The following is a 21,561-nucleotide window of genomic DNA, read 5'->3' as shown; positions in this document are numbered from 1 at the left end:
ATTTTAGACACTTACCGCTAGTGATCTTGATTTGTTAGTTTGAAATTAATTTCGTCACAGTAGTGGCTTGTTTGACTTCTGGCATCTCTACAAGAAGAAGGTCCTTTGTGCATGTAGCTCTGATAGCACCTGGAAAAGAGGAACTGCAAAGATTGTGGTATAAAGTAGTCTTGATTTATTTTCATCCTAGTTAGGATTTGGTACATGTTTGAGCCTATGGGATTCTTTCCGTTCATTTTCATTTAAGTAGAAAGGGGCCCTCTTTAATTCCATTTATGCTGAACTTGGATTATAAAATTTACACCATGCCATGGAAGTATCTCTCAAAATCATACTCTTCCCGAAGAATTGTTGCTAACAACTACAGTCCCAGTGGCTCCTTCAACTACAGTAAGATTCTTTTCATTTAAAAAATATTTTATTGGTTATGTTTTTCTTCATGCAAGGGCTATTTTAGCCATAAAGGCTAAGAAGGCAAGACTTGCTTAAAGAAATTGTTTTTAAATGTTCTCTGAGGATGTGAGTGAGTTTGTGTGCCAAAGTGGGACAGGAATGGAAAGATTGTGGAGTCCCAAATGGGTGAAAGGGTTGGAAACTACCATATATGCACTGTCACTTCTCAAAGACAATCATACACAAATCAGCAAAAATGCTCCAGGAAATCAAATTTGTAACTAACACTCAGGAGCTTCACAATCCTTGCCCTCAAATCAGATTTATTTGGGAATATCATCATAGGAAATATGGACAAATACAGCAGAATAAAAACACACAGTTGTAGATTGCCTTCTTGAAAATTAAATAAAAAAAATACTGGCAGATCATAACCCATAACAATTTACATAATATATCTGTCATATATCTCAAGATAAAAGTACAAAATAAAACTCTTGAGAGCTCATTTATAGCTACAGCTTCTCAGTGTGCTCAATGCAGGGTACATGCCCGGAATGCTGTGGGAGAGATGCAGATACAAACACCATTTCTTGGGGCCCCATGCAGTGTTTTGGTAGCGCAGCCTTACAGAGATTAAACTACTGTTCAGGGAGAGGCTCTCTCAAGAAGCCTTTCTGCCATATGAACCCAAATTTCACCCAGCCTAAAGCCTTAACCAATAAGTGTTGGCTCTATTGGTCTTCTCCATCAAAGAAAATTCCTCCTCATCCAAACAACACACCAAGCTTTGGGTCATGTCCAGGCAAAATCTTGCTAAGAATAAACAAAAGAAGAAAGAAAGAGAATCAGCTCGCATTAACAAAAAAATAAGGACTCTTCTTGTATTTCAGTAACATCTACCACAGTGATAAAATCTGAATACAAATGAGCAAATAGGATTATTTATAGAAAAATCACTCTTCTATCCTAATGAATGAGATCTGCAGGCAACAAGAACCTCCTGTGAAACCAGGAGCTCCTTCTAACTTCTGCAGTGGGAGATCTTGGTGCTCCCCATGACAACAGGACAGTGAGAGCCCCACAGGGTGCTTCAAGTTCTCTGCAGAATCTGTTATATTTTCTGCTTGTATTTCCAGGTGAAATTTTTTGCAGAGTAATAAATCTCAATGGGATAGAGACACAGAAAAAAACTTTAAGTTCAACTATGGTAAAAGTCTGAAATTGAAAACACAATATAAAGATTAAATTCTGATTGTTTCATACTTTCAGTCTCAGTCAATGATAAATCACCATGTTGAAAAACAGTCAGTAGCAAATATCTAAGTGGCCTAGTTTTAAAAGATAGTAGTTATCTTTTGTTCTTTTCAAATTTGGTGGGAACTATAGGTGATCTATTCATCTAAAATAAGTTTCCAACTTCTCAGATCTTAATCAAAAAGATTTTCCACTGCCACAGCATATGGCAACTTACAATTAAAAAAGTCTGATGTGACCATTTAATTTCTTCTTTTGTCATAAGGACAATAAGAAGCTATAAGATGGTTTACATTTTATTACAAAGGAAAAAAAAAAAGAGTTCAACATTCCCAAAAAGGATGCAAAGGTGCACGGAGCGGTCCAGGCTACTAATAATTTGCTCAAACACCAGCAGAGAATATATAAATTCTTAACTCTTAGCAAAAAATATTGATTGCGTTATAACATCTATGATACAATTTCATCTGTTAACATTTCATTCGTTAACGGCACTGTACAGAGATTTGTCCATGCTAAATACAAGCCTTGGATCAGATACACAAAACAATTTAAATGTATTTTTTACATCCTATATGCACAAACATTTCTTAAGTTAAAACTATGCATACTACTTATGCATAGCACAGATATGGCTTACATATTCAATGACAGGAATTCCACCTTTTGGCATGCCCTTGTCCCAGGACTCAGAGCTTACACTTTTCCCAGCTCAATTTTGACTGCTTTGCTGTCAGAAAAGAGACAGTCAACAGGTATGGACATGTTAGGGTCCCTCAGCGAAGGGGATTGTTTTATGATTCCTTCTTCAATTGGGCAACAAGTGCCCCTGTTGAGGTGGAGCCTGATGCCTGCGGAGCTCTGGTTGGACCCCTGAAGCAGCAGATGAACAGCACACAGGTCTCAACTGCCCTTGGCACAGAGGAGAGTGCCACTGCCCCGTAATTCTCCTTCAGAGTGGACCATGGCTGATTAGAAAGACTTTTTGTTCAGTGAGGTAATAACCACAGGGTCCAAAAAGGAGAACAGGGAGTGCAGCAACCTGAACCACCTGAGCTCCTACAACCTAAATGGGAGCCCAGAAGTTTTCTGGCAGGTTCCAGCAGAGGGAAATGAGGTTGGCTGCAGTTGAGTTAGACACCCAGGCATATCAGGAGGGGTCATGTGCAGCTCGAGGGAAGAAGAGATGAAAATGGAGTTTCTTTATGGGCACAGTTTGGGCTAGAGGGCTCATTCTGAGGCTTCTTGCAGAGGTAACTGCCTGTGTGCTGCCGTTTTTGCTGCCCCTCAAAAAGAAACAAACTCTAGCAAAGATGTTGTGGGATGTATATTATCACCTTTGCATTTGAGATAAACCATGACATAAGGCCTTGCCATCACCTTCCAATTCTGTCTGAGAGGTAACAAAAGGTTTTGCTGAAGTGACGCAATTTTCATGTATTTCTGTTGCTGTTTCTTCCACCCTACAAAACAGTAAGTACCAGCTTCATGGTAGGGCTGACACCAGTGCTGATGTCTTTCAAAATATCACAGGATGCACAATGTTTTAATCTTTAACATCAGATGCTTTTCAATTAATTTTAAAGAGATATTTCAAATATTTTCCAATTTGTTCAACACCAGTTCTGTCCATATGGCAGCCACGGCAGTAGGGATGAATCTTCATTCACACAGGCTGCTCAGCGCAACTTTACAACTTCCCTGTACAGTCTACAAACATTTATTTCCAGATATTTTAAGGAAGCTAACAAGTAGGACTTTTATGGTGCATGCAGCATGATTGCATGAACAAGTATCTAGAAACACATTTCATTTTGATTTTCCATTTTCATTGGACACCAGCAGCAGTGACACGTAACAGCAATCCCAGGCAGATGACAAACATCTTGTTTTCACATGTCTCGTGATTAACTGGAAATGTCTGGTACTAGTGATGCAACAAAGCAAGATCCAACTTTGGCTGAAAAAATTATTTTGGCTAGTTTAAGAAAGCATAATAGAAGAGGAAAACGCAACACATAAACAACTGAAATCTTGCGAGTTTTTAAGTGCCTTGAGTTACCAGTTCAGGGTTTTACATTTTTGAAGATTTTGTTCAATCACTCTTCACAGAAATAGGATGATCCAAGTTGACAGATAACAGCCTCTGAGATCATGAGGTAGGAACAGCTAGAGTTCTTTTCTCCTGAAACAGAGGTTAAATGAAAATTCGTAAACAAGAGATTTTTGATACCACCACTTCCAATATTCCGTATTCTTGAATTGAGGATGATTTATCACATGATCATTTAGTCTGACACTAAGGATTCAGAGATTTAAAAGTATTGTTTTTTCCTTCTTTATATTGAATTTTTTAAGGTGACATTGAAAGTGGGGTATTCTGTGTTCCCATTTCAAAATTTTCTAATATATGCACAACTGGGATGGAACAAAGAGGTTAAGAATAGCACTTAAGTGAGCCTTTATGGTATAAAACACTTCCCATTAAAAGAAAGAAATTACCAAATTACCTGTCCTGCCTGAAATGTCAGAAGCTTTTAAGAAATAGCAAATCTAGTTCTGTACCAGTGCTTCTGTCTGCTCCGTGGCTTTTACAATATCTTCTGACTTCTTACAGTGTTTAGACTCACCTGGAAGATAAACAAATGTGACTGGGAACCTGAATGAGGAAGTTAACCAAGTCAAGCGAATCTGCACAGCCATAGACAGACAGACAGAATCTAGTTCCTCAAGATATTTTAAGGTTAAAATGAAGTTTCAGTCACTGCTTTCTTTAATTGCTTTTTCACCAGTAGAGGCATCAGCTTGAATTAAATAATCATTATGGTTTATCCATAAGGCAAAAGATAGATTGAAAGAAAGAGATCGCAGCATGAAACAAAACTATGAAGACTTTAACGTGAGTGTTAATAAAGTGCATTTAGGTTTGGTTCATTTTTTTTCTTCCAGCTTACTGAAAGTCAAAATTCACCCTCTGCAAAGCGCTGCTTAAATCCTCTTTACCTTAGGCTTTCCAATCAGAGTCTAAACTTCTCCTAGATAATGAAAGCTGCCAGTGTCAGGTTCTAAGAATTCAATTAACTCAGATAGGAGCAATGACAGAGCAGCACAAGCAGTTTTCAAACTAAGCAATACAACATGAATTTCAAATAGACAATCACAGAATTAAACTGTTGCTTAAACTATCCCTTCAATTGCTTTGAATGAGTACAGATGAGGAATTTATACACTGAGATGGTAGGCAGGGTAAATGTAGCAAACTCACAGTGTTATTTGCTAATTACATATAGCAACTTCTCAGTTTTATCCACTTGATCCAGGGATCCCACCAGTAAGAACACTGAACGGAAAATTTCAAAAAGGAAAAGGATAGAAGTCTCAAAAGTGGAAAAGACAATGTGGGAGAAGCTTAAAAGCTATAAAAATAGAGATGGGATTATTTTTGAAAGCCAGAAAACAAAAGTAGAAGTAGCTGAAAGGGAAAGCAGATGATGCGTGATGTGAAAGGAAAATTGAATGACAATGGTGAGTTGAAGAAGAGGCTGACAGTTTAGAAAAGAGAACAGGAAGAGAGGAAAGAAAACCCAAGAGAACAAGCATGAAAAAAGAAGAAAATTAATACCTGTGAATCTGCCATGGCTTCACTGTAAACAAATAAGAATTGCTACTGATTTCACCCTTGTTTAACTACCTCGAATTGTGGCAGAGTGCGCTGCTCACTCTGTAATGCAGCCACAAGCGGATGGTCCATATTCCCACAAGCAGCATCCTACACCACCTCTTACTTTACATAAATTTAGTGTGGGTAGAATACAGACAACCAATACTTCAAAGGCTTTTAAAGCCTCAAAATTGGAATAAAATTATTTAGAACAAGAATGTCTATGGATTTTTCAACCTGTGGCTCTTTATGGAGGGATTTAGCAAAACTTTATTATCATTATTATCCATAAAAACAAAAAAGGGAAGGCGGAAAGAAGTACAAAAGTAAAAGCTATTTATCTAAATATTTAAATTTTACACTAGACACTTGATTTTGTGGAAGCCTTAATACTCAGCACAGAATATGCAGAGTTGAAAGGGACCCACAGGGATCACAGAATTCAGCTCCTGGCCTTGCTCAGCACCATCGCCAAGAATCACACCATGTGCCTGAAAGCCTTATCCAGATGTTTCTTGAACTCTGTCAGGTTTAGTGCTGTGACCACTTCCTTGAGCAACCTGTTCTGGTGCCCAAACACCCTCTGGGTGAAGAATCTTTTTTCTAATATCCAACGTAAACCTCCCCAACACAATTTCAGGTCACTCCCTTGAGTCCTGTCACTGGTCAGGAGGAGAAGAGATCAGTGCCTGCCCCTCCTCTTCCCCTCACGATAAAGTTATAACTGCAATGAGGTCTCCCCTCAGTCTCCTCTTCTCCAGGGTGAACAGACCAAATTACCTCAGCTGCTCCTCATACAGCTTCTGCTCCAGACCCTTCCCATCTTGTGGCCTCCTCTGGATGGTCTCTAATAGCTTAACATCTTTCTTATGTTGTGGTATAAATTTCAAAAACCTAAACATTAACTTCTAAGACATATATAGCTTTTTGTTTGTGCATCAAGTTTTTTATGTGATAAAAAAATGTGGTTGCTAATGGCTGTTAACTTATAAACCCTATCTTTTTTATAAACACACTATTTGTTTTTTAATCTAACCTTCCCTCCATCCTCATCCCATGCATGAACATGGCTGCCTTCCCTTAGTCCCAGGGTCACGGTTTACCCGAGGGGCACAAGGAAGCAGGCAGCACGGCAATCTGCTCCCTGTCCGCTCAGAGACAGAGGGTTCCACAGGCGCTGAGCTCCACGGGGCCACCGCAGCACTGAGCGGTCACCAAGCACTTGCATGGCATGGATGATCCCCTGATGCCACCTGCAGCACCATAAATCAAACTGGCACGTTGATGATGTGGATCTGCCCACTGCTGGTTAACCTGGTTGTTCTCCAGAGGCTCTCACTTACTGACTGCTGGTGACGTTGAATGCGCTGCACATTCGATGGGACTGGGCAGTCCTGTCCTGTCATATAGAGTGAAGCTACTGGAAATCTGTTGTATCACAGATTTATTATCTCCCTTGAATTTTGATATTAAGGCTTAATGTGGCTATCATTACAAGTGAGAAGTTAAGTTTGCCAATTAGCATTAATAAATCATTGACACGTGGAGTCATTTAATTAAACATAAGCAGTTTTTAAAATTAATGCTCTAATTAATAAATCACTCAGGAGAAAAGGAAAATCACCACTTTAAAAAATCACCTTCTAATAGTTTCATTTAATCTTGTACCATTTAATTAAATGAAAGAGGGATGATGGAAAGGAAAAGTATTGTGGACAAAAACAACATTCAGTCACCACTGCAGTGGTTGTATCAGCTACCCTCCAGTCTTCCCTTTGCACCAGCCTGGACTGAGGGCAGAGCTACTCCTGTCACTAAAATGTGATGGTCTACAAGAAGAACACCTAGAAAAAGATGTGATACAAGGAGCAGAAAACAGCCCCTTTTTAATTTTTTTAAATGGGGAACCCCCTCATCATAGCACACGCCAACATTCATTGACAGTTCCCAAGAATGCACACACATCAGGTTCCTGTGTTCCCCAACTCTTATAACTGAATCACAGAAAACTTAACTGGATTTTCTGCTTTTTATAAAAGACAGAACAATGACAGCTAACATATGAAATTTCAGCCTGAATAACCATTTTGCTTCTTTTTTTTCCCTTTCTATCTCACCCTCGCAGCCGTAGAAGCCATAGGTGCTCACTTCTCCACCCTGGGAGTTAGCAAGCACTCTGGACATCCCCTTAGCCTTCTATCCCCATATCTTTAGAACAGAAACTACAGAAGCAGAGAAGTCTTTTTCTTGGAAGAAGTATGGAGAGTGAAAATAATGTCCCGATAGATGTATGATGTCTCTCAGAATAATCAAATAAGTCTAGTTTGTGAAACAGGGAAAAAAATGTAAGGTCATCTGTTTGCTACCATCTGCTTGCTTGAAGCAGCATCCCATTGAAAATGCCTGACCTTGGTTCTAAGAGTCCTGTCGGGATCCACAGGACATCAACAGAGGTGCAAAAACACTATTAAAAACCTAATGGCTTCTTACCCATTTCATAAATTTTGCAGTAGAAGTTTGAAAGTACAATGCATTCTCTAAAAAATTTCCTGCCTTAGAAAACAAATGAGATTAGCATTTTATAAGATAATAAATTTCTGTTCTCATTGGAAAGGTGGAATGTAAAGATTGACAAGGCAACAGAGTGAACTAACTGCATGCTGAGTTGTATCTGATCTCTCAAACATCAATTTGTTGTTCAGCCATCTAAAGACCCCACAAGTCCAGCTACACTACAGCTGCCTTCTGCCAAGTCTGAAAGATAAAAGATGCAGCTTTTCCTTCTGTACTCCTCATCCAGGAGATGGGGAACTTCTCCTAGGCACTTAAATTTTAAGCTGAGCTTTAATGCAAACCTGGTGTAAAAATACATGTAAAAAGATAAAATGTCAGTTATTAGACAACTTCAAATGCTGTGAAAATAATTTTAGTGTAAATATTTTGATTTAGGGCCCTAAATTAACCATCTGTTATTTCTGGTGGAAAAAACCTGTCAACAATAAAAGCATGGAGCCGTGGAATGTGGAAATCTAGAGTAAGTGGGAGTTCTCCATAAAAAGGCTTTTTGAGAAATATGCCAAGTCATATACTCATGTCTAAGCTAAGCATTATAAGCACTTCAGCGTTGCTGCTCAGACAATGCCATACTTCTGGCACAATATCACAAGGCTTACTGTCATTAAAGCATTAATGAGCTTCGCATTTTAAGTAAAAGTGAGGAAAAGCAGTGTCATTGTAGCCTTGATTATTCTTATTACCCTAACTCCTCGAAGCTTATTCTAACTATAAGCAAACTCAGAAAATAAAACGAAGATGCACAGCGTCTTCCTCATCCTTTGATAACATCTATTCCTCATTGCTTGGGCTTGTTGCCCTTGATACTGTGTTGCACTTCCCAGATAGCAGAGGTGGTCATCTTGTGATAAAATACTTACACTCTTAATACATATTCTGACATTTTAGCTATTTTCTGGCTGCTCCACTTGTCTAGCAGCTACAGTCAAGAGACTGATTTTCCTGAGTAAGAGAATGACACAGTCCCATGGCTACTACATTTGGCAAATTTACTACTACATTTGACAAATTTACTACTACAGTTGGCAAATTTACTACTACAGTTGGCAAATCTGCTTAAGCTTAACCCCTAGATTCACACTATGTTTGGTACAAAGGATGTGGTTTACAAAATAACAATCATATTAGCTGCCCAAACTAAGGAGAACAAATATTAATAGCATAACCACTTACTCAAAAAGAAAGATAGTTCTGTTTTGAAAATTTACATTATTCTCCAGAAAAAAATGGCTACTTAATTGTAAATATATATCTTTAAATTATTCTAAACCCATTATTCAAGTTCAACTAAAATACATTCTCTAAAGAATTTTCTAGTAGATTCCAAATAGCTGATATCTAGAAGTTGGTATTTGTTGATAAGCTTCTATTTGATGTTTTAGGATGTTACCACTTCTACACAGGCCTGAAGAAACTGTCCTGTGCTGGTGGTTTGTACAATGCCTTATTTCAATATTTTACATTGCTGTTGATGTTTGCAGGGAGATACCAGACACTGCTGCAGCTTCACCCTGGACAGCTTCATTAGACTGGCTGGTGCTCTGTGATGAAGCATTACCATTCAGTGGGTCTGTATTCTGTGTTTCGTGCTGGGCATCGCTGAGATCTTTCTGGTTCGGATCAGAGTTAGTGCACTTTTCTGAGCTGGATTCATCACTCAGAGGAGTGTCGAAAGAGACTACTTGTAGGACGATGGATCTGGGAGGACAGGTTGTACCATCACTTCCCTGACTACTCTCATTTTGTGTCTTTGTTGCCTCTTCCTGTAACTGTGCATCTGTGGAATTTCTGCTTTGGTCTTTTTCCTGTTCACCAACATTTTTCACAAGTTCTACAAAGAGGGAACAGAATAAGTGAATTAGATAAGAAGGATATGCCACCATTTTTTGATTTCAGAGTAGTGAGAGATAGAGCTGCACACAGGGACACTGTGAACATCAGTTTCTGCATGAGGCCATACCCACTGTGTTTAATATGGGTCAGATTCTGCTCCTGATTGCACAACGGCAGCAGAACCGCAGTGGTCTTTTTTCTGGTTTGATGTATAGTACCTCTTTTTTGGACATAATACAGAGCAAGGAGCATCATCAGACAACAGTAACCTGAAGGAAGGGAGCAGGAGGACCTCTTGCTGCAGGCATGTCCCTCTGCAGTATAGTGTTTACCAACACAGGACTAGGAAGAGCAGAGCTCATAATTTCTGCAGGAGACAGAGAGCATGGAGGGGAACACCTTGCTGGGGATAGGGCAGGCATCAGAACTCAGGGGAAGCCCTGAAGGAAATTGGCATATCAACCTGGAAAAGTCCAAACCATCAATTTGGAACAAGGTGGAACAGGTTATAGCGGGTTATGCATGTGCTGTCCAGCACCGCTGCCTTTTTGGCTAATGGCACATCTAGAACAGGAAGGAACAGATATGGGGGAAACTGCGCATCAGGGGACAGCAGCGACGGGAAAAAATTATGCTTGTGGAAGGCTCTACTCCCTGCTCTATTGCAGAGACTTGGAGAACAGTACAAATGAAATGGCCCACAGTAAAAGGAGAAAGAACAGAACAGCACAGAGAGGTGGCTCCAGGAATAACTAGATGAAAAAGAAACAGAGAATGGAAAACTTGTGATGATAGGTGAAGAGTTCAACGAAAAATAAATGTACCACCTTCATGGAGGGCCTATTTTCTTGCTACTATAATCTGTATTAAATAAATCTAGATTTTAGGATCTGTACACTAGTATAGAAGATACCAAATACTGTCAATTTAAAAAGTAAAAGCATAGCAATTTGAGCAATATGGGCATAAAATAGCTGCATGATAGTGCATAAAATTTCTAATTTGGATGGTAGAAATTATTAACCAAGCACTGAGATCCTTATTGAGTTCAACTGGCAGCTCCCAGAAACTCTGACTGTGAGTCACCATTGCAAATCCAGGCCACAAGTGATAGCACATGACAACTGAAAGATAACCCAGACTGCAAGCACATCTTTATTGCTGTCAGCATTTGGCACCACCTCACTTTTCTAAATCCAGAGAAAAGTTCTGCCTGAAGTGCAGTTTGGTTTATGAAACGGGAGGGAAGGGAACACCTTCAAAGCTGAATTCATGTGCAGAAGCATGGAATGGTTAATTTCCTTCTTTTGTCATTTATACTTTCTGGTGTATTTTTAAAGAAAATCATGAACTATAACATTTGAACAATTTTTAAATAGTTAAACCATTTTTCCCAAACTTCAGAGTCCTGCTTATTTGGATTCCAAATCTCCTGAAATTTGTATGGGTAGTCTTTTTCTACAGACTTCAATATAGCTCTTACAAAGAAGAGGTTGGGCTAAAGCCATTGAGAAATATGTATATGGAACTTGATGCATGTTCAATCTAGAGACATTATTTAAAGCATCTGTCACTCATGATATAACCTACCTACATAAGGCTTTTTTTCCCTGAGAATGAGATTTACGTGCCAAATTCGTCTCCAAATGGCAGAACTGCAGCATTTTTCCTTAGCTTCATAAAAAAAAGGAAATTCAAAGATAAAATATTTCACGTGCTGTTCAGATGCATCAGTAAGTTAAAAAAAGCAAAGCTGAATTATGAGCACACATAAAACTGTAATATTAATGTAGCTCATGCTTGTGAGATTTTTAACCAAAAAAGCTAGTAAGAGAGTATTTTTCTCACTGAATGTTGTTTTAGGACTATTCCAGCCAGAATTGAGGGGTGTCTTGGTGAAATTGGATAGCTGACCATTTTATTCACATATTAGAAAGCTCAGAATATTCATACATGCTAAAACAACTATTATTTTTTGTTCATAAAGCTGAATATTCAAACGTAAAATTGCTTTCATTCACTCCCTAGCAAACTTAAGCTGGCAAATGAAGATTAAGACTTTAATCATAACAACTCTGATGACCTGTTCTTGACTTATGCCACAATGGTCTCCAATTTCTACGAACGCCCTTGAGATGATCTCAGATTTGTCTCTTTAAGGATACCTAAACCAGAGCCAAACTCAGGACTAACTGATGGATGGAGCTTTAAAATGAAGTGTCTCTGCACCAAGATACACTTGATAATATACCAGATAAAAGTTATCCTTTAAATGCCTTTTGCATTTCAACTGGTGTGAGACTACAGGACCACCAGCAAGAGTGGCTGGTGAGAGTGACGGAGACTGAGAAGCCTCGAATTCAAAATCCTCTATGGTGATGTCACAAATGTCATTAAGACCTCCCTCTGTTTTCTTAGTATTAAGTCTCGCACCTGCTGGATGTCTGATTCTATGTTCTGACTTGCTTTCCTTCACTCAGCTTTAATCCACTGCCAGAAAGATGAAAAATACTGGGTTCTTATGTAATGCCAGCCACTTGTGAAATATGCTAAATGTGCTGGGGAAATATAGATTTCTGCTTTCTATAACAGCTAACAATTGTACTCTATACTACATAGGACCTTTATATTGCAGGTAATACTTGGAATTCTCCATCATTTCTGCTGTCTTGTATCACGCTGATGAAACTGAATTACCTAGCAGTCTAAATGAGGCTGAGACCGGAACAGTGACCAAATAACTAGAATTCAAGCAGGCTACAGCTCAACTAATCCTACTAGTGTAAGAGAAATGGAGCTGGCACAATGTCTGACCCCCACTGCTGTGCAGGAAGAATTGTAATATATTCTGTGGCAGTCTCTGTCTGCAGCCAGCCAAAAAAGGCCAGGACCCTCTGAGAGCACTGGGCCAGGCTGCTGCCACTCACCCTGCACTGGGCTTTTGGGAAGAGCAGGCTCCCCCTTCCTAGGGGCACATTACCATGGCCAGGCAGAGATGGAAATGGAGTATGTCAAATGAACCAGGTAATCTGGCATTTGCAACAGTCTCAGTATTCAATAAGAACAAATAAGATATAAAAGATTAAACAACCATCCATCTTGGGCCCTCAGAAAATTTTTTGGGGTTTGCGGTGTGTCAGCAGTGAAGAGCTCAGGGATTGTCTCAGCCATTCAGATAAAAGCAGGCAGGAGTACTTTGTGCAGTGCAGTCAACTCAGGCTACGTGCTGTTGTTGCTACTGGTTTTGCTCTCTCTGCTCTAGTTTGGCAAAAGTGCCAGGAGCCAGGCCTGTTTATGTATTTTTCAGCAGTTGAGTTTTTTTTCTTTACAAGAATCCAAGTGTTACTCAGCAAAATTTGTGTGAATTCCTCTATAAAATAAATGACTTCTCCTAATTGGTCTGTTAGGGGTGACTTGAGTTTATCCCTCTTTTCTGCACTTCTATGCTGTTTCTGAAATCCTGTCTTAAAGCACAGTCCTTTATGAGGAGAAACAATGGCATTTGACCCATAAACATGATAGAAATTGTGTCTTTCTTCCCTTGTGTTAGGCTGGACTAGTGGCAACATAGCTGTAATGCAATATTTTGTTTGGAAAACAGGTAGGATTCATAAGACAATAGCTAAATTTCAGAATAGCCAAAAACTTCTGGTACCCAGTAATTTTGTATTTGCAGAAAATATGTTAACAAATGAAGAAAACTTCTTTCCTCTCTTCTTTTAATCAGATTATACTCTTTTTTCATTAAGTCACTAGGAGTTTTTGTTTTGTTTTTCACTTAACAGGTGTCAGAAAATTTAATTGATTTAAGTTCCTTTTTTTTTAATTGTTTGATGGAGTGAATGGGAGCACTGAATCCCTATCAGTCCAATGAAAGACTACAATGTTCAGGAAACACTAAAACTGTCACAAGACTCAATCTCTAGCCCCCAGCTGTAGGACTCTGGGTTGTCCCCAAAGTACCACTGAGGTTCTGTATAGTCAGCTACAACACTGCTTTCCACCAGCCCTGGTTGTTACTGCCTATGTGTGCAGCAACACTTTTGGGACATGGCCCAAGTGGTGAGGAAGCTTTGCTGCATTTTGGAACTTTCTCTTCTGTATGTGTCCATCAACTTTCTTTTCCTCACCTTTCTGTAGGGCACAAAAGAGCACTCAGCTGCTCAGACCTGCACAGTACATGGCTTATAAATTACCTTCCTGTTTACAGCAACTGCATCACTTGAGCATGTCTTGATTTAACAGAAGTGGAGAGGAAAAACACAACAGCCATGTGCAAGCAGGACATCTCAAACCAGCTAAGGGCAGTGACTGTAAACCCCAGTAAAGCAAATATCTGCTCCCTCACACTGCTGTTTTCATTTGCTGTGTTGAAAATAAGCTACAATTCTTTACCCTTAAAGAAAGACATGATGACATGAAAGTTTTAACAATTAGCAAACTACTGAATTAGAGAGGAAAGCTGTTAAACTTCAGCTGTTTACCTTCTGTTAAACTAAGAATTAAATTATTTGAAGGGTCTGTAATGAAGAATGCTGCTGGATGTCCTGGACTCTCTGTGTATACTATGACAAACTTCAATTTCCAGGTTTGTCTGCCTTTTTTATTGCAAAACAAAATTCCAGAAAGCAGTGACAAAAGACTGAAACCAGGACAACATGAGAAAAGAATGTACCTTTCTAGAGGACATGTTCTCACATCAGCCATTTTAAAGAGAAAATTAAAAGACCAGGACAGAGCATCAAAATTTTGCAGAGAAGGAGAGGACTGATGCTGGTGCCTCTGGAACTACCAAGTGAGTTTAAAGATATGTCCAAAAGTTCCCAAATAACTATGATTCTCCCCAACCAACCTGCCGTTTTCAAACCCAAGAAAATATTGTGGTTATTTAGAGACTGATTTCTTCCACTTTCAACTCCTCATACAAATTTCACCATAGTTATAGGAGTATATAAAACTACTGCAAATCATGTAATCCAGTGGCACTTAGTGTTATAATATTATTAGCTAATTCAATAAAACCTTTTCACTAAAGGATTTTTTTAAAAATAATCTGTGAATTTATGGCTTCCTAGGGTTGCTACCTCCTGCTTTTACTCCTCTTTTGCTGTTTAGCTGTAAGCACAAAGGCTTGAATGCTGGAACTTTTGGGACAAGGAATGGAAGGGACATGCTGCTGTGAGCCTGCTAGATGCAAAAGGTGCTTTAAGTGATGTAGACTGGCATGTGCAGAGATGGGCCAACTCTTTGATGTGTACTCCAGGGAGATATAAAACAGGTTCCATTATTAGGTCAGTTACCATTCCTTAGTCTGGGCTTTACCAGGTATTGCCAACACCAAACATTTCTTCCTACTCTTAGCTCAACCCACTCCTTGCACTTACTCAGACCATGCTGAAAATTCTCCTTTTCCCACTTAACACATTTCTGAATTAGCTCAAAAACTGCTCATGACCTAAGCATTTTAGCACTGCAATTAAAATCACTGTCACTGATACTAGATGGGACTCCTTTAGCCCCCTGAATTGACTATTTTCCAACAGATTAAAACCGTCCATTAGGGTAGATTTCATGTGCCAAACTGTCAGTCAGTTTCTGTGACTGTCACACACATCCTCCCACGGCCCGCCCTTCTTAGCGGCTGCTAAGTCACATTAACATGCTATCAGATCATCACTCTCAGATTTTCACATTTCAGCAGCTGCTACTCTCTTCTTGTTAGTGAGTCTGCAGAGAAAATCTTTCAGACAAAATGGAACTGAACCCTGTGGTTATTGTGACTGGAAGTATGCAGAACTGAAAGCGCCCGAGGGGAGCCTGCAGGTACCATGCATAGGTCTTTCAGAAGAGACATTTGTTATTCAAAATTGCTGCCTGTGGGGGAAAAAAACCCCCGGATCTCTACTCCAAAGATGCAATAGTTGTTATTTTGTCGCATTTTTACCATCAAAATTAAGCAGAGGCCAGTGTGAGAGACTCATTCAGCCTCACATATTTTTCATCCCACCTTGATGAGGTCAATCGTCCCAAGCTTACACTTTGCAGCCATGCAGCCCAGTACACTGCCAAAAGTGTTAAGGACATTTGTCACTGATGTCTTTCCATTCAGATAATGCAAACTTGGGTCAGGTTCTGTAACACTTAAACCTACATAACTCTTATTAAAAATTAAGATAAAAACATAAGTCTGTAATACAACTGCTGTTGTATTATCCTGAAGATGGACCCATTTCATTGGCAGCTGGACTTCTGGTGTGTTGTTCTGCATACCCTTGTGCTGTTATGTGACCTCAGGTGAGTGTCCTGAGCTGCCTGTGCCTCTTTCTGTTCACTATAAACAGAATATAATGATACTTTTTTATCCTTGTAACTTTATTTACAATGATATCTACTGAAGAGATTAAAGCACGAAAATCACCAAGCATGATTACTAGTCTGTACCCTTATATTCTGTTAAGAGTACCTGAGCTTGCCAAGCACAGACTAACTTTATTAGTAAATCTTTGGAACATTTTTATAGAACAAAATAAGCATGACTAAAGGAATAAACATTGTATTTTTTAAACATTTAGTAATTATGTTACAATTATGTTCTAAGAAGTGCACCATAAAGCATCTTACATGGTAGTTAAATCTTTCCCGACGAGTTTTGTGTTTCTTACAGCTTTCTCAGTAGGTCAATAACTTTCAGACCTTAAAATCCACTTACAACACATATTCTCTAACGAAAGAACCTCTCAGATACATCTGAACACATTTCCTGTCCATTTGCTACAATACAATAATTGCAAACAGCAGCAGCCATAAACAGTATGTGTTGAAAAAAGCACAGGATGGAATAGTATCTTTATCACTGTGTTGAGTTGAACAGAGACAGATTATCTGGTGATTGGGGCTTGGAATATTAATTAAACATCAAGGCTTTCAAATTAGAATCCCAGATGTTTGATCATTATGGTAATTCCCTGTTAACAGCATTCCCTGAAAGGCCTGAGAAACATTCCTCTAATTCTCCAGTGGTGAAAGGTTGAAGACCCTTAGGCTATAGAGCACTGAGCCCCTCTGCATCAATTACACAAGACATGGCCTTTTTTGCAAAGTGGAGCCATCCTATTTACTGAGCCTTCTGGTTAAGGAGGCTTTCAAGCAGCTGCCTAGGTAGATAAACACTTTCCTTGCTAACACAGGCCTTCCCAAAAACAAAGCACGCTGTTCCCTTGCACAAGCTGCTTGCTCTGAATCAAGTCTCAACAGCAACTTTTTTTTCAGGGAGAGGTAGTGCCAGCATCTCCAGGAAAGCTTTCCTGTCAACAACACTGTCAGCGAGAATTAGTCTTTTCCTCTGGACTGCCTGGTACAGGAGACAGACCATCTTCTCTGGCTCTTGCTATGGAAGCCCTTGTTCCAGCTGAACTGCCTCCCACCAGTGCTATATGCATAACCTTATCCTGAAAAGCTGACACCAGTTCAGGTCATCCTCAGGAAATGATATGGAATATTGCTAGTTTCCTGTCTGTATTCCTTGTGCATCTGTAGTACTACATTTTGTACAGACAACTTCTCCTGAGCCTGTGAACTAAACTGGGAACAATATCTGGTGTTTGCAGAGCCCATTGACAAGAATGCAGATGGTTCCGTTAACAGCACAAGCTCTGTTTGTCATAGTCAGCTCAGGAAGTGTGTTTGAAGATCTACACTGAGAGCCAGCCTGTTTACTACCACAGCACAGTCCTCATCCATGCGACCTCCTCAATGAATTCAGCAATTTGTGACTTGTCATGAATTATCTTGCTAGAATGATGATGGCACTTCTTTCACCTGGCAGTGATATATCTCTGACTTCTCTTCTCTCAGTACATGCGCCTACTAACATATGAATAAAACACAACTTCACACATATGCCCAAAGCAGCCTAAAGGTTTTTCATCAAACATAGAGTCAGAGAAGGTAGCATGAGATCTACACAGGATGGGACTAATCATCTGAAGTTCAAGGGCTCAGGTTATTCACTTACAAGCTTAGTCAAAGTTGGTGAATCTGAAAAGAACTTCAAGTGGAAGGGGGATGTACTGCAGTATTTTTTATTCTTTACTAGATGTTCATTTTGCACAGCCTGATTAAGGATTTTCAGTCCTTGCAGGGTACAGCTTCAGAGCAGAAATACTGGACCAGTTGAAGCAAAGCCCCTTTTCCATTAAGTGACAAGGATTATGTGCTACCTCAGAAAGTGCTCTATAGAAGACTATTGCTACTCAACAAAAAACTTTTTAACAACAGTCCTTAGGGTCCAAGTAGGGACTATGGATGCAGAAAATCCATTCCAAATGAATGGAAAATATAACTTCCAAAAAAACCAATATAATCCATACCACAGCTGTTAATTTAAAAAAACCACCTTACTATCTATTTACTAACAAAATATAAATGTGTACTCAAAAGTATTTGCATTATTCGCAAGGTTTTCTCTACAGGCTAATCAGGCACCCTGAAGGTCTCTATGCCATGCTCCAGTCAACTGCAGCTGTTGCTGCAAGTAGCCTCTTTGTGGCAGCAGATTTTTATAAATCTCCTCACAGAGTGGTTCAAAAAACAGTTTCAGTCACAATCACATAGAGACAATATTGTTCATCAGGCTCTGGCCCCAACACCAGCTATTTTCACTTACCCATTAGCTTCCCTAATGTATGTTTTACTGCAATTCTATAATTCTGTTCAGGAAGTACTTAGACATGCTTCATTACTCAAGTTGATGGAAGAAAAGGAGGTTAGGACAACTACAATCTCGACAAAATCCATAGAGCCTTGAACATTAACATCTCTGTTTGTCAGAGTACAAAGCATGTCCAGAATTTCCTGGATTTTTTCTGGGGCTCACATTGATATTGACTGCAATCTTACCCAAAATAATTTTTAAATCTCTTGCTGTGAGTATCTTTGTGTTTTCAATGCCTGTCAACAGCTCAGTAAAACTGCGCAAAATATATCAGTAATTTATAGAACACAACAAAGCACTGGGAATGAAGGGAAAACAGTGCCCTTTGATAGCACTGTACACCTTCAGAAAAACATATCAAAAAGCTGATGCACCAGAATCAAACTGGTTAGTTCTGTGTAACTGGAAACGCCAAATTTCCAGACAAGTTCTCCATTATGCCACATTGAAGGACCTTTCATGTCACCAGCTCAGAACTGCTTGATTTCTGCAGGCTGTAGCTAAGTAGCCTTGGGCACTCTGATGGTCTTCTATTATTACTGACCACTGCAAATTTTTTTTTTTTTTGGACCAGCCATTATTAGTTGGGCAACACCAAAGGAAGCAACTGATTACGTAAAGCTTCTCATGAAGAAGAGACAATATCAATGGAATCCTCTCTTCCACCTGACTCTTTCAAACCTTTGTCACAAAAGATGTACGGAAGCTTATTCTTAATATCCTCCTAATGAGAATATCCATTTGAAATTAGATTTTAATTTAAAATCGAAATTAGATTTTATCACTGTTCAGCACTGTTTTTCTGTCTTGTCTGACACCTCCTTGGGAAAAAAAGATGTTGATTTGGATGATGGGATGAAAAACAAAGTTGGCACTGGGTTTCAGGATCTCATTTCCAGCTGTCAATGTCAGGTCAAGACCTGTCTCAGCAGTGAAATGCTATGCTGAAATATTCCAGGTAATAACAAAGACTGGACACAATATTCCCAAATGGCATTCACTTGACCTGGATCAAAGCTATAAACTCTTTTCAATAATTATCACTCAGGTGATTGAAAAATATTTTTTGAAAAAATGAAAAGTTTTTTGTTTTGAAAAACAAACTCAGGTAACTGTAATTTCAGATAATTTTCAAGTATGGCTTATGAAACGAGATGCAGGTTTGGCTTTATTGACTATCTACTGGCAAATGAAGAGTCACTTTTGGCTTGCTTGGGCCTAACGCATGCAGTGATTGCCCAGATCTTTAGATCCACTGGGTCATTTAAATAATTGCCTACAGCATAGTCCCAAGAAGTCTGCAATACTGAATTTTGTTCCATACAGTGGGGAACAAATAGCATTTCTAATAGCATAGTACAACTTTTACATTTCTGGAGAAATGTGGCAGTACACACCACTTTGAATTGTTGATTTTGGCATTTAAAGCATATGTCAGTACAGTTACAATTAAAAGTGCAAGAATGCACATTTCTAAACCAGAGCTCTAAAGATAAGCTGTGCAGCACAGAGCTTTATTGCATAGGCTATACTATGATTAACTCTCAACTCCTAACCCTCTACACCTCTTTAGACCTCCTGGGAGAACAAAACAGGAGCATCTAAAACCAACAGTAAGACATAAAATATATGAGTACAAGACAACTATGTATTTTTACAGGTTGATTAAAATTAAAAAGTGAAAGCAGATGAGATCTTAGGGAGTATCCTACGAACACATTCCACCTTAACATATCATACCTTCTGCTGCTAATTCTTTCCATCTTTCTTTGTTTGCTTGAATGATCTTCATCAAGTTGTCCTTGAAGCCCCTTAAGTCTACAGATGCTAGAGAATTTTCTGCGTGAGCTCCTCCATCACCTGTACTTTTAAACCCAGGTCGTCTCTGTGCTTCAGCATTGCTTACTGCTCCCAAACTATTTTGGCTGGACAAGGGAAAAATCCCAAATTATAAACATAGTCAGGCAATTCTAATAATACATAAATGGTTCATGTCAATCAAGATGCTTAGGAACTAACCTGGAAAAATGATTTTTACCAGAGCGTGCCTAAGATACAAGATGTCTCACTGACCATATCCCAGGGAATTCTTGAAAAAAATGTGACAGCTGAAAACACATTACTTGTAATCCAATTCTTAAAAGAATGTTTAGGCAGCCATTTTGGAGCAGCTTCTTGGCTGTGTTTTTGAATGGTGAATGGTTTCTTTGGGCCTCACAAGAAAGACATCTGATTGGTTTTTTTTGACCCATTTAAAAAAAGGAAGACATGACATATATGACAGGTAAGTTTTGCTTGAGCTGAAAATTCTCTTCAAGCTATAAACCTTCAAGTGTAATAAAAGTGAGATTTAAAAGTGGCTTTAAAATCTGCAAAATTGAGACTGCAGCTACTTTACATCTACAGGTAAGTAGAAGTGAAATGATCCATATGTATATATGGTGGGAAAGGTGAAAAAAAAGAATGAATACTCTTTTGTTCTTAGAATTAAAAAATGAGACCTATTTCCAACCTTGTGCAGGTACTCTTGTCTTAATAGGTTTTGTTTACTCAATTTTGCTGCATGGTTTATCTCACTGGTACCACACACAGAGGTTGATATTCATACGAGCGGATTTCCATTAATTAGAAAATAATTGCAGTGAACATACCAACAAGAACTTCACAGGAAGAGCTAACTATAATTTCCATGTGCTCCAGAGACATTGAATGGAATACAATGGAAAGAGCAGACCATAATTCTAATTTTCCCAGGCACCATTTCATGGTGTCCACGCAGTAGTGTGTGTGCAATTCTCTGGCTCAGACTTTCCTGTATCATGCTGTAGGATCTCCACTCCTAAGTGTAGCACTTGATTCCATACAAAGAAAACTAATCCCTTTATCCTCCATCTCACATGAGGAAGTTTTGCTGGATCATAAGCCTTTTTTCATTTCATTTTCATTTTTCATAAGCCTCATTTCATTTTTGTTCATTCATGGACATCAACCAAAAATGAAGCCTGAAGCTGCTAATCAACCAGCTGCTAATCACTCATTTGTGAAGTGAGTATCAAAGAAAATCTGTTATACCTTAGTTTAGCACTGTTCCCCAAAACACTAAGAACACCATCATAAATACCTACTTCTA

General features: G+C 39.0%; 1 protein-coding gene across 8 annotated transcripts in view; it reads right to left on the bottom strand.

Moving 5' to 3' along the window:
• Window positions 1–699: 699 nt before the first annotated feature.
• PDE1A (phosphodiesterase 1A) overlaps window positions 700–21,561 on the bottom strand; it is a 196,495-nt gene continuing 175,633 nt past the window's right edge. For 5 of the 8 annotated variants that reach the window (XM_066189806.1, XM_066189800.1, XM_066189804.1 and 2 more), the window contains 2 exons: window positions 20,172–20,356; window positions 6,899–9,716 (listed from right to left, as the gene is read on the bottom strand). In XM_066189806.1, the coding sequence (XP_066045903.1) occupies window positions 9,343–9,716; window positions 20,172–20,356 (559 nt within the window). In that variant the 3' untranslated portion in view covers window positions 6,899–9,342. Of the gene's footprint in view, window positions 3,836–4,160; window positions 4,281–6,898; window positions 9,717–20,171; window positions 20,357–21,561 lie in introns of those variants that run through there. The other 3 variants (XM_066189808.1, XM_066189803.1, XM_066189805.1) reach the window with 2 other exon arrangements.

The sequence above is a fragment of the Chamaea fasciata genome, unplaced genomic scaffold (assembly GCF_029207755.1).
Source record: "Chamaea fasciata isolate MVZ Bird 193981 ecotype frontalis unplaced genomic scaffold, bChaFas1.0.hap1 SCAF_8, whole genome shotgun sequence".
NCBI classification, from domain to species: Eukaryota; Metazoa; Chordata; class Aves; order Passeriformes; family Sylviidae; genus Chamaea; species Chamaea fasciata.
The sequence above is the reverse complement of the archived record's forward strand: the minus strand, read 5'-3'. Positions and strand labels throughout refer to the sequence as shown.